This window comes from Varroa destructor, unplaced genomic scaffold (assembly GCF_002443255.2).
Source record: "Varroa destructor unplaced genomic scaffold, Vdes_3.0 BEIS01000001.1, whole genome shotgun sequence".
NCBI lineage: Eukaryota > Metazoa > Arthropoda > Arachnida > Mesostigmata > Varroidae > Varroa > Varroa destructor.
Window position 1 is genome coordinate 32,278,716 of NW_019211454.1, and position 14,506 is coordinate 32,293,221.

General features: G+C 44.4%; 1 protein-coding gene across 12 annotated transcripts in view; it reads right to left on the bottom strand.

The window, feature by feature from the left end:
• LOC111249322 (uncharacterized) overlaps positions 1-14,506 on the bottom strand; it is a 149,260-nt gene that overhangs the window by 18,788 nt on the left and 115,966 nt on the right. For all 12 annotated transcript variants that reach the window (XM_086977629.1, XM_086977619.1, XM_022803050.2 and 9 more), the window contains one exon: positions 5,023-7,297. In XM_086977629.1, the coding sequence (XP_086833755.1) occupies positions 5,023-7,262 (2,240 nt within the window). In that variant the 5' untranslated portion in view covers positions 7,263-7,297. The remainder of the gene's footprint in view (positions 1-5,022; positions 7,298-14,506) is intronic.

A 14,506-nucleotide genomic window follows, 5' to 3' on the forward strand; every position in this document is an offset into this window, starting at 1 on the left:
GAATATAAAATCAAAAGAATCTACTTGAAGTTATTATCTATGCGGATAACTTGGTAATCTGCAGCCAGCAGATTTGAAGTGCAACAGGTTCTGTGTAGGCTTCATACGGCAGTACCGGAATTGGGATTAACGGCTAACCTGGATAGAACGGAGGCCGTAAAATTCAAAAAGAAGAGCTAGGATCGCGGATATGGGACCTCGTTTTAGACTTCCGGCAAGCAAGGCCTTAGTCTGAACGTTTCAAATAGACGGCAAATTTTTCAGCACGTGAGCAGTGAGAGGCAATGACTCGAAAGAGTCGAGGCGGACAAACCATCACGCAGTTACCCGATTCGCGATCCGGGGCTTTCACCACAAATTATGTATAAATGGTCGCTTCCATAGATCTAGCGAAGGGTGTATTTTTAATAGTTGGGGAAGAAACCCCGCCGCCTGGTGCCTTCGGTTGGAAGCCTAGTGCACTGATTCTATCGCAGGCTGAGCGACTATGCATTGTTTTTAATCTTTCATTTGATCAGTGTTGTAACTAATGGCCGTACAAGCATATAAATGACTATATATATATTTTTTTTTGTTGAATCTGTATTATCAAAGACGAATAAATGCCATTGTGTTGACGATACATTAATAACAGGTTTTTGTGATCACCTTAATTCGCTTCATTTAGCTGCTTTTATTCTTCCGTAACGTAAATTACATACATTTCATTTCTCAAATTTTGTATATCTTGAGTAAAATTTGACCAATTTTGTCTCATTTGTTCTGCTCCATTCTGTAGCGTGGGGGAGTACAGAATCAGCGTTTTGTTTGAGATCTCACTATATATATATATATATATATATATATATATATATATATATATATATATGCTTGGCCGTCAGGATCGTCGACAACCAAAACTCGGAGGGCTTAACCATTTCTTCCTTTTCGTGATTTTCTAGCTTTTGACCTACGCTCATGAAATCTTGGCCCTAGAAGGGCCTATTTCTGATTGTTATGCACATACGCAATGCGCTAGCAGAATCCCGATCTGTATTGGTAATGAACATGTATGCCTGGATAACTTCAAAATATATCCCCGTTGGGATTATAGCAGTGGGACGCGGCGTATAAGGTCGTCAATGAGCGAAACAAGCGGGTGAACAAGGTAGATCGAATCAAAGATACGAAGTAACTCAGGTTAAGGCGATCGTGGAAAAGGAACGCGTCTCGTGCACAAATGGCATTACTGATTATCATTTGTATTTAAATTATAAATTAGCTGATACTTGTGATAAAAAGGCCGGCAAAACCGTAATAACTAGGGGCCCAGGATGCATGCTCTATTTATCCGACAAAGCATTCATTCATTTCTTTTGGGTGAATGGAATAGATACAGGTGAAACTGGCCTGTTTTAAAAAACAAAGCCTCACGTAAATGTAATTAGCCAAGAACGCCTTTGACTTTGTGGAAACAGTAAGGATATATGTGGGACGTAAGCTGTGCCGTCTTGCCTTCTTTATTCTTCACTCTAAATCATAGAATGGGTATATGATTAGATACAGGCATGACTTCATGCTGAGTCGGCCTTAAAGCGAACGTTCGAATTTCACCCTTTCGACCCTCAGCGGACGCGCGCATAAGCGAGCAAAATGTATGCATTTTGAAATCGTATAGCCTAAACACAGTATCGTTTATCTTAAAGACGTATAAATCCAAACATTTAGTAAGCAACAGCGATATAAAGAGAAAGGTACGTCTTTGATACGCAACCGAGTGGGAGATTCAATTCATTGACTTTATTGTGCAGAAGTGGTTGCGTATGAAACCGTATAGGGTGCTTACTACTATTATTGTTATTGTATGAACTTATATCCATCGCATAGCCACATCTGCTTGATCCAGTCTTATCCAACGGGTGTTACAGGCGTGGAAGTACGCAGCATGGATGGTTCACATTGTGTTACGGTCTCCTTTACCAATCATTGTCATTCTAGTAATAGTTTTATTTTGAGTGTTTTTACTTATTAATTGGCTCTAATTACGATCCTTGCTCAGCCGTAAACAGAAACTTTGCTTTAATTTGATCGACAGCTTCGTTGATGGGGCCTTGAGACGAACAAACACAGAGCAGCACAGCGCGGAAGTATGGATGAAAGCTGTCGTGGCCTCTAATGTAAGTGCCGCTTTCTGTCGAAATAGCACACTCTGGAACCGCCACACTCGCCCTTATCCGTGGACGTACTCCCCGCGCTCTAACAGTCGTCTAAGGCTCGATGTACTGAAGTGACTTAGTCGGATAGTCTACTTTCCTTTCTGTTTGTTGTTTCAAGGTTTTGGTATTGCTTTATTAAGTAATCTCTAATAAACTCTTGACAACTGGGAAAGGAGCAGCGCCAGCCACAATGATATGACTACCATCACAACAACACTTGCATTGTCTTCTATTACCGCAGAGCCAACGAAGTCCACACGATTACTGCCCTGTAAACAAAGTGCTTTACCAAGCACCCCAATGAACTCGGTGTATTTACTGTACAGCACGGGACAAGGCACTAACACACTACCAAAACAGCAGTCTGTCCCTGTGGACTTTTGTGGAGTGCGAGAAATCGGGTAGATGAGATTGGCGTACCTCGCGCTGACTACAATGAATCAGAAGAAGCTAAAGTCAGTTCTATTTACCTCCCCAAAGCGACCCTCGAAATAACCCCCACCTCTGCAGCAAACAAACGCGGCTCCGTATGCAATGACTAGCGCATTAACTACCCGTTTACCAAGCGTGAGGAGAATGGATCTACGTGCAGACAAATAGAGATCGTTGATCTGTTTACGTTATCCATATCTAGACACTGCTGCTGCTGCGATTCAATTGTCATTGCCATTGCCTCCGTTCATTCTTTTCCCTTCTCTCAGTTTCAGGCTGTAACACGGCGAACTCCTCTACAGAGACGTGCGTAAAATGTAAATATTAAACGCTAGGGGAAATACAGAGCGAAAAAGATCAAATCAACCGAAAGGGAAAGAGATATTAAAAAAAAAAACTTCGTTAGTATCGTGCATGTGAGGGGAATATTGGAGAAATCGATAACTTACCTCATCCGTATTTCTGCATAGCAGTACCTAACCCAGATACTTACAGGGAAACCTATAATAGAACCTGACATATATATATATATATATAGTTTTTCTTTACTATAATCTGCCAACAAATAAAAATCAAGATGCAACGTTACCCTTTGAAATGAAGACAACCAAAGTTGCATCATTCAACGTGGTGAACGTCTTCACTAAAACGAAAGCTATTAAAAAAATCACGCTATTATTCAAACATTGCAACGTTCCCACGAATACAAAACCCGCACCAGCAATTACAACAAATTCACGTACTCTCGTTCCCGTGTTAGGGGTCGCCTCATGACTATTGTCGCCATATTAGAACAGTGTTCATTCAAAAGCGACATCTAAAGCGTTAGGACACTTCCTCGTAGCAATATTTGTTAAGTTGTCCTGATCGGCTCGTTTGCCCGGTCAGTAGCCACGAAGAGTACAACTACAACAGATTATTCATATAACAAAACTTTATGAAACATTATCAGAAGCGTTGGTGCGGTACGCAGTTTCTTCCGAAACTAGTTTCAGGTTGGCTTGTAACGGTAGTACGAGTTGGCATACGAGTATGTCAGCGCAGCATTTGTGGTCCTAGTAGCGGCCTGCAGGGTATATGGTCATCTCGTAGGTGCGTAGGAGTTGTAGTGGATTGCAGCATAGAAACAGGCCACTCGTTTCGCTGTTCTCTTGAGCGACCGCTGCCAGCGGTTAACTCACTAGCTCCATTGTCGACTGGCCGCAAGTAAAGCATTTGCATAACCTCGGTTAGCTCATTTGCTTATCTAGTCCACAAGGAGTCTTCCGCTTAACCCTTATTTGCCTTGCTACCGCTGCAATATCCTTCATCCTCGTTCCATAGACTTCCCGAGACAGAACTTTGTTAGGCTCTTCTCTTAAGCCACTTTAAGCTATTAGCAGAATTTAGTATTGGTCCTCCGGCTTTCGTTCATTCGGCAGCGCGGACGGCGTGCGCGATAGACAGCGTCGATTGAGAGACGAGAAACGAACGCGATGGGCAACCTCGCAGCGGTGACGCCAGACGGGTGCCGTTGTTACGTCGAACGTTGTCGCTCATTTGTTCGCGTTGCATGCGATAATTTGTTATTTATAGAAATAGGGAGAAAGAGGAGGACGAAGGGGACACGCGACCGTGATTAGTATAAACAGGCGATGGGATTCAGCTCGGTGTGGAACACCGCCTGATCGGTCGGTCGGTCGGTCGGTCGACTGAGTAAGCTGCACATGAATTCGATTCGAGATAGTGAAGGGCCCATAAAACCAGTACAGGTACAATAACAAAAAGTAACAGAAAGGCTAGTAATGATGATGCTGACCGTCGGATATTTACGACGCCACGCAGAACAAAAAGCTATTTTGCGGGTACGATTCCGGCTCGGTAAGTGTAAAACATGCAATTCAAACATCGCGCCTCAGTAGCTGTTGCCAAGCCTTTGCAATATACACTGCTCCTATGATGGCGAAACGGCCGTTCAGAGTTATTTTATGCCTCCGTTTTGGCGGGTGGGAACATAATTCTATACGCTAATTAGCAAAGCAGTCATTAGAACGGACTTTTGTATTTTCATAGGCGAAAAAAGCGTGTTGTAGATCGACTACAAATCGATAGAACGCTTCAATGAAAAACACAGACACTCAAAAAACCTATATCTATAAATATCACTGGAACGTTCGGCGCAATCTCTATTCATGTTTATTCTTCCTTCAAAGCTAACTGTATATATACCCAAATCATGTCCAATTTTCGACCTAAAAATAAAGTAAACAAGATCGTGTCCCAGCGATGCCTCTAAGTTGGCATTGCTTAAAACACTCCGTTCACGCGAATCGAATTTAGACGAGTTTCTCTATCTTAAAACACAGTATTGAGTACTCTCTATAAAAACTATCAGTTCTTTTGTAATAAAACTTACGTGTCGTCTTTATCAGCTGTCTGAACCTGATCATCCTCAGTAATTTCGCCAATAGGTTTGGCTGGCTCGCGCACCTCACTGCGCGATGGTGGCTTTGGCGTTCCTTCTTTGTAACTGAACTCTACTAAAGGACCAGCTTTAAGGGCCATCATGGACATGGCCGGGAGTTCCTCCACGGGGGTGTCGTCAAAGTTCTCTGTCGCGTCACTTGTTCCGTCGTTGAGCATCGGGCTACTGCCGATGTCGCTTTCCTCGGAAGGCTGGCGTAGCTCGAGGCGCTGCTTGTGTCGGCCGTGCAGCGGCTGCATCGTTATCGGCTCTTGCTGTCGTCGTCGCTGTTGTTGTTGTTGTTGTTCATGTTTGACTCTCCTAATTTTTTTCGATTCAGCCGTTTCGGCACTGATTAGTGTACTTTCTGCTGTACCAGCTGCGACGATGGCCGTGTTGGAGGCGGTGACTGTAGGGTACGACGCGTTACTCGCCCTGGTGACGAAGCTATTACTTAAAGTTGTATTTCCGTTAATGATATGTTCTGCTACGGCCACGACCTCGTTAAGCCGTAGTTCAAGAGTTGCTTCAGCCAGAGGTGCTGAGGAGGTAGTTTTGTTGCCTCTACCTGGCGTAATGGCTGGCACTCCGGCAGCAGGATTAACGGCAGCAGTACCTCTTCCACCAGCGGCGTCGCGGGTAACAGCAGTCGAACGACAAGAGGAAGGAGAAGAGCGAACTTTGTCTGCGTCGTCTTCATCGGTTGTTGCTGTGGCCGTTATTGTACTGTTATTTTCGGTACCGCTAATGGCAGGGTAACTATTAATAGCGTTAGTTCGATTTCGACCGTTGATGCTACTTTTACTGCTCGATGTAGTAATACCTGTATCATGAATAGTGGTGGTCGTATAGCTGGAACTAGCTTCCCCAGAAAGGTCGTCCGTCGTCAGTCGGACAGTGGTCACGACGTCGGGGGCCGGCACAGGGTTTGTCGCATTTACTGAGACAAAGACGGTGGCCATTGCTTTTGCCATCGACGCCACTAATCCACTGCTGGAGTCACCTGTCGTCTGACGATCCCTTGTTGGAAACTCGGTTGATGTAAAGCTGTTGCCTTTGTCGATATCGGAGATGTTCGCTGATTCATCTGTAGGTTTCTTGTCATGCGCCGTCTGCCTCGTTGCAGTCTGTGTGGATTTACTTGCCACTTCTGGATGACGATGATGCTGTTGGCTGTTGACACTGATAGCAACGGCCGAAGGAAAAGGCGTATCCGTGACAGACTGGTCGCCATTTATCGAATGGCCGTTGTTGCTGATTTCCTGTGTAGGTGCAGCGACAGCAATGGCGCTTAGCTTCTGGTGCTGTTGATTCTGCTTCGAGTTAATGGCAATCCCAATCGAAAGCGGTGTTTTCGAACTGGAAGGTGTTTTGCCTGTCGCCGTGATCGTTTCGACAGCAGCGGCGTAATGCTGGCCGTTGTCGCTATACGTTAAATATGATGATCGCGACGCGTTTGCTTTGTCGTTGTTGTCGTTAGCGTCTTTGTCGGCAGTAATGGCAGTGATGGCAGCGGCGCCTGTCTGCGTAACACGATCGGTTATCTGGTCGGGCAAATGGATGCCTCCGGAGGCGATACTTTTGTCGTTTATGGTGTCGCCAGTTTCTTCGACAAGGGTGGGGCTAAATGCACTGTCCACGATGGTGGGAGCAGGATCGTTAGGTAATGCCCGGTACGTTTCCTGCATCACTTCCGTCCGTCTTACCACTGCAGGCCCGCTCTGCATAGCTGGCCGGTAAGCATCATTTGCGCTCTTCAGCACCTGAAAGCTAACTTTCTGCGGAGCATCTTCACGCTTCTTTTGCTCATCGTCTTCCGCGGCATTTTCAGAATTACCGATTAGCTCAGATGTAGATGTAACGATTTCAGTTGACGTTGGCGCTGTCGGCTCCGGAGTAGCTACAGATCCCTGATAGACGACGTCTTTAGGACCTACCCGCCGAATATCAGCATGTGCTAGACGTGCACCGGGAACCGCTGTTGTAACTGTGTCATCCTTGTCGGATGATTCTGTCGTAGTCCAAAATGGCTGTTCCTGGAACGTGGACTTGTGTAGACGTGTAGTAGTAACCTCGATGTCGCCCGAAGGAGCTTCCGTGACATCATCGCCGCTCGTGACCGAGCGAACATTGATGGCTGCGAGACAGAGTAACACGCTCCACGTCGCTGCTGTTGTCGCTACCACTCGCATTTTGCGTGTTGGCCTTTTTTTTTTTAGATTTTTGCCTAAAAAAGAAATCGTAAAGAACAAGATTATTTCTTTACAGAAAAAAAAGGGTATTCAGTTAACAATACTCTACGTGAAACCGCATATAAATATGACAACTGTATATACGTGTAGTGAGTTATACTCATTTAAAAACAGTTTCACGTTCGAAACAAAGTTACGTGTACGTTCGAAAGTACATAGACGACTTGGCTCAGATAAATAAATTCATGAAAAGTAAACAGATTTATTCAAATGCATTTTTTCTTAAATATTCACTCATAACGTATTTAGAATTCACATAGGATCTATATACTCTATACTAAGAGTAATGAAACAGATAATGCTAGGATTCACTGGCGACATGAACACCGATACCATCACTGCATCTAACTGCATGATATGATAGCTATAATACAGCGGGGGTAAAACGTTTCAAGCCCCCTTGCTATAATCTATCTATTTTCGCGCTCGACGATAACTGGCAAAGCTGTCTTTTGACATAATCGTCTCTCCAACAAATACGGAAGAGCAGCACGGTACATGACAGATATGTCTTGGTTTAGTTTATCCGCATTAGCACGTCGCCTTCGATGATACGCTGGTCGTAATGGTAACAACATCGTTCAATTCCAGATATTGCTACATCAGTAACATCAGGATATCCGCGACTAAGCTTCGTTGGTAGCTGTGCATTCGTTACCCATACTTTCCAGTTGCTCAAATAAAAATTATTGAAACTATCGATATACATACATGCCGTAAACAATAATCCTAAAACTAATCAGATTAAGAGACGCATTACAGAAAGACGCAAGAAAAAAGTGATAATGGAAACGATTGACTATCGATGTAGCCATTGATCATCGTACGGTAGCCTCTTTACTCAGTGTAACTTAGTGGATGCTGTTCAGCTAACTAGGTAAGCTAGTTTAAGCCGCGATCTAATGGCCAGCTGCATCGCTCCTTTGTGTCTGTGCGCGTAACAGGCCCTCATCGTCGCCGGTGACGACGCTCATCGCGTCTACCGGGAATAAACCACAACGACAAGGCGACATAATCAAGAAACTACAGTTGCTATGAATCCTGTCAAAAGTTTAAGCACATACACAATGCCAACATAGCTATTACAGACGCAGTTACGTGACGAGGCGGAACAAACTATAACAACAATGGCGGCGGCGGCGGCAGCAATAGCTACAAGAACAGTGGCGGTAATAGTCGTCACAACATCAACATCCGCTGCAACCAAAACGACACAACTAATTATAATCAATTGCCGCGGTGGCGGGACGCGGAGCGGCTTGCCCCACAGACCTGCTCCCCACCAACAGTTTCGTCGTCGCTGTAGTAGATGTCGTTGTTGTTTTTGTTGATGGGGACGGAGATTGCAACTGATAATAGTGATTATATGTGGACGGCGTTATTTGACAACGGCTTTACTTGCTTTGCTGCTGTTCACGCGGGCGCCAGCGCTGGCCTATTCACTTATTGTGGGACTGTGCCTGTGGGCAGTAGTTATTGTGACATAGCCTGATTGTACAGAGGTTACTCATGTTGTTGGGCAAGCAAGCGCACCAACGGCCCCAGCGCTATCAATAGGCTGCGAAGGCCAGCCATATGAAGACCAAACCATTTTGCGGAGCGCGGCAGTACCTGTGGAGTTGAGTAGTCCATTTAAAATCGGTAATTCTGTTAACTAAAGAAGTCATATTCATAGACGTATAGACGTCAATTGCTTATTTTCGTTTCTCGTTCTTTCAGAAGCACGATACATTTTGCTTTATCGACCTTCTATTACGGCAAGCGACAACATTCTCAAAATCCAACATTATTTTAGAGAAGCATTTGGATTAGACTTTTGAAAAGAATACTACCGCAGTCAACGTGCAGAGAACTGGCAGGCTCACCTAAATGGAAGGCTAGAATAGCTGGATTGTAGGGTAAGGTATTTACACGTTAGTGACACTATACAGTATCATTGAACTTCGTCGGAATACGCTATACTTAGCGGCAGTGGCAGACGTACAACTCCAAAAATACATTCACTATACACCGCTTAAAATCGAATGCCCCCCAGATTGACGTTTAGTCGCCGGAATGCATACGGGTAAACAGACAGGTCCATGCACCTCAAGCTTGCCGTGAGGTTCTGGCGCAACGGTAACGACAGCAGTGCCCTACCTTTGCAGGCGTCGTGCGACGTTATATCGCACTGGGTGCGATGGTAGCATTACAGCGGTAGGAAGCAATCACTGAGGCGCTCATACGTCGATCATATCGGTATCATGGCCGTCGCTGCAGCATTAGCAGACTCAACGGCCTGTTAATCTACGACGCGGTTTAGATTAGTAGCGTCGCGTGGGCGCAGGAGAAACGAGATGCGATGTCCCATTGAGTCCTTTTCTGTCTGCAGGACGATCCAGCAGAGAACGACGAAACAAAGTGGGAACGAATGTCGTTTACTCTACATTGCTGCGGAAACGCGGGAGAATCTCATCCGTGAATTGAGTATGAGACCGTGACGATGCCTGCAGCTCCTGCTGCTTTTCCATTATGTTTATCGGCTTCGTTGAGTGCCGCTGCTGTGATTGCAGTAAAAACGTTTAGGAGAATTGTTATGATTTGCCAATTTGGAACCCCCTTCACATTTACCGTGCGATCATATAGGCAGCTGAATAAGGCCTTCTAGGTTCACAATTTAGCCATGGCCAGCGTGTATTGTGATGTTCTAGTTAGAGTCACAGTACACGTAGGAGTGAGACAATAAGCGCTACTTGCTTGCTTGACTAAGAGGACTGCACTTTTCCTATTGCTGAAAGGGGTAGAAATTGGAGTAATAATTGCAGCAGTGACAGATATGTTATATCCCAATAAAAAGTATGGATTAACTAATTATCCAGTCTCAATGACAGGCGGAAAGTTTCCCGCGAATGTCGGGAGCGCGCATTCCCAAAGACAATGTCAGTTCCGAAAGGGGATAATACAGACAGCAGGAAAGGCACTATTACTCATTCCTGGATACGAAAAAGATCTTCGCTACTATTTGTACCAGGTCAGGATCGAAGTAGATCCGTCTACCGAGCGATTTAAGCGGCTACGTTTTTGAGTGCAAACAAGTGGTAGCGCGTTAGAACTTGTATGTACCACGTTAGGCACAAGCTAAACTAGGACCCGTGTTTAATTTGATCGAAAATGAACTACAATAGTGATAGCTTTCTGTCGCCTATCCTCCACAAAGTGGGTGATTGCAAGCATGATAGTTTATGTAGTGCGTGTGGCACACTTTCATTCCATATAGATCATATATATGGCTTAGAGAAAATCATATCTATGATTGGCCAAACGGCACTATAGAGTAGTCCATTCGAATTGGTGCGCACTCCACAAGGGCCCAAAGGGAAAAAACAACAAACTGAACCTCTGAGGTATACACTCGCACTTAACAGCTGCATGCAGGCGATACGATGCTACGCTCTGAGGGCACTTTTATCTTAACTACAGTTTGTGACTGTTCGGCTTCATTAAGCCAAACACTTCAAATCGTATCGACATACGGAATGATATGTCCGCTCACTCTAAGCAGGCCGCAATAAAGTAAAACAGCTTTATTATACCTATTGCTGTTTCCATAATTTTATATCCCCAATAATAATCGGTTAACTTTATTCGTAGGGAACCCAGATATAATATTGTGCGATATTATTTCTATTTAATGCTTAACGAATTTCTGTTCGATTGGAGAGCTATATAAAATTTGATCAAACTATTATGTTATGTGTTTAGTTACTAATCATCTAATGATAGTGGTGCCTTAATTATGTGTATGGTAATAAGTCCTGTAGCTACTCTAATTAACTTTCGTAATAAGATCACAAACCACGGTCAGCGTTTGTCTCTGTTAACTATACTTGCGTGATAAGTTTCGATTCCGTATCGACTTCGGACAGAAATTCAACCGTGCTACATATTTTATGATTGTTTCCAAGCACAATTAACGACAAGTGTCTTAAACTTGTTCGTCTTTGCTGCTGCCCGTCGCGGCTATTGTAAGAATACAGAAATCTTATGCAAATGCTATCCAATGTGATTTCAAGGCTTGACTTTCACCCGCGATCCCCCTTGAGGTCTTTTGGGGTGCCAACCCGAAAACAGCCACAGCAGCTGTTACATGTTTGTCAGGTATAAGCAATATCTCTAGCTCCGTTTTCTACGCACCGAGGGCACGAGCATGCAGAAAGGCACTCCAGCAGGTGCCATCTCCAGTTGCACCCCACTACATGCATATAAACGTATTCCGCTGTAATTTGCTTTTTAATTCCTCCAGACGTTGAAGCTGACATAGAGAAGTACGGATATCAGACCAAAGCAGACCGAGTTGAGGCGTATCACGCCCACCGGAGGAAAGCAAGCAATTAAACTACCCTTCATCTTCATCAAAGCCACTCGTCTGACTGGATGGTCGATCGGTCGGTCGGTCGGTCGGTAGATGAATAATCTTGATTTAAGAGATTGTCATACGGCTGAGGTCCATACGCAACACCTCACACATTTCGAGTAGTCTGGTGTGAGTGACAGTTTATCGTTCCACAGGCACCTCGTTGCCACCCATCGTTGGCGTGAATATCATCTATGTCCTGGTAAACGTTGGCTGGCTGGCGTCAGTCAGCAACAGCGACAAGGGTAGCAACGAACTGGTTGCACCCACTCGATATCGCCTGACCTTGATGTCTAACGGGCCACATGGACAGCTGTTACTGTCATGTTTCGCCGTTACGATGCTCCCAGCCGGTAGCGTTAGCGCTAACCGCGTTGTGATTTCAACGAGAGTCATAACTTGCTAGCCATAGTGGCTGTATGGTTAACTCTGACACGGATATTTAGTTAGATGTTGAATGCCCACTTGCACGACCGGCTGACGGCGGTGGGTGGCATGCTCAGGCTGAGGTAGCTATGAGTTGATGGCATATTGACGACATCAGCGGTATCGATACGCTACAGCCCATCATCACCGCGGGTCCAAAGATCGAAACGGATGAGGTGGCACCGAATAGCAACTTCGAAAGCGTACGGCAGCAACGGTACACGGGAAAATGAATCGTTAAGTAAAGAAGAAAACAGACCGACAATTTAACAGTTGTATTTCACTCAGATCTTCCCCGTATGTTATTCGGCACGCTGTGAATTTAGCTATCCATTATTGGGTCCTTTGACAGTTTTGACCCCACACTGTTCTATGGTGCATGCGTAATCCTTCTGACCGTGACGGCAACAGACTTCAGGTTATCAGGAGCACTGCTATGATTATATCTTTGAAGAGAATATCGTCAAAACGTCGACCGCTAATAGGTGGCATTCTTGTTTTTATTCAGGTACTATTGCAAATTGAGTTTATTCAATGATCTTTGCAAGAGATAACAAAACACCATTGTTTACGTCTCTGTCCATTACTAAACAATTAATTTTCGAAAACAATAGTAGCACAGAGCGATTACTCTTTTGCGTTACCATTGAATACGCACCTTACCAAATTTGTTAGAACGTAGTAATTCTATGCAGAATTTATAAATATAAGATTAAGCGCGTTAGCCTTAGATAGATAACAATGCCAACAACACGTATCTGTATACTAAATGCACATAGCATAAACAAAATGGCGGAAAGCAGGCTTTCATTCAATAACGGCTTGACCATTATGTACGGTTGAGCTATTTGGTTACATTTGCTTGGGCAATGGTGTATAATATAGCACAGCATACGAACAGGGCACACAGAGCTTGTATAATCATGCACAGCAGCCACATGAGAATTGGGTCGCTTAGGAATGATATGGATCTGAAGACGCACGCCGACAGGTATTGATAGATAAATATTAAATACAGGTATAGATGTTCTGTTATAGTATAGCTGCGAAGCGGCGTAGTAGCTCAAGAGAGGTGACGGAGAATTTGACCCGCCGGGAAACTGAAGTACGGAAAACGCAGACATCTACGTCATGTCGTAGACCGATGATACATACCACAGTGTGAAAGATCCCTTTTATTGGCATGTATATCCATATACATTACGCACATCAGCCATTCTAACATCGCTGGTAGCAGGACATTCAATTGGTGCAATAGACCTACATGCAGACAAACACAGATAAAATGGAAGCATTGCCCTTCTAGATTGCGCTGTACAACTTCTCATTGTATTGTATCGCTGAGGAAAGATGACACGTTTCTACGAAGAAGACAGGCGAACACGATAATGGCCGTGGCCAGCACGCAAAAAACTTAATTTCTCATTCTTCTGTATTTCATGACCTTCATAGGTGTAGATTATAGCGATTTTCCGTAACTTGAAGACACCGACCTTGTCTCACCAGGCGGAGACACTGTCGACACATCGACTACTGTGGCCTGATTAGGCCCTTTTTCGTAACCCACTACTTGCGTTCATTCTAATTGTCGTTGTTTGTAACATCTTGAAACACAATAAACACACAGATCATTGCATGAACGAAACAAAAAAAGATGCGGGCACTATAGCGGCTTGTATCGTATTGAAACCTCTCATCATGTCCAGCATTCCGTCATATGGATTACACAGTTCCGAGCGGACCTTTGAGTCTAAAATATCTCTAGCTACTGTAGCACATCTCACACAAACACATAGCTTATATATGAACAAGTATTAGTGTGCATAATCTGTTTTTGTCTATTCCGCCTACGAGAATCAACAAGACAACGGAGTAAGGAGGCACAAATCGAAGAGTGCAATAATGTCGTTTGCAACCATGTATCCTGTGTGCACGCTAGCTATCCCCATATGCCTGAGGGAAGTCACTGCATCTTTATAACATATCAGTCCCACTATAAACGAGTACCGCTACTGCCCACGCTCATTTTAGTTGCCCCTATGAAGATGATACGCAGGTTTTCGGTATGGCATTGTCCTTTTACCATAGCAGTTGCAGCCGGGGTTTGCAAGCCAGTCGAACGACTAATCGCGTTCACTGGCGTTTGTCTTCTTCTCGCCTATAGCTCTCACAGCTACAGCGCAATAATAACAACAACAACAAGGACAATAATAAGAGATGAATAAAGAAATATGAGAAACGCTGTGACAATCATTGTTGTCATCGGACATAATCGTATGGATGCGCGACCATTAATCCGGGTAGGTTTGCCCGCTGTATCAGAAGATGCCAGTGCATCTGTCGTGGTTACACGTTCTTCGAGTAG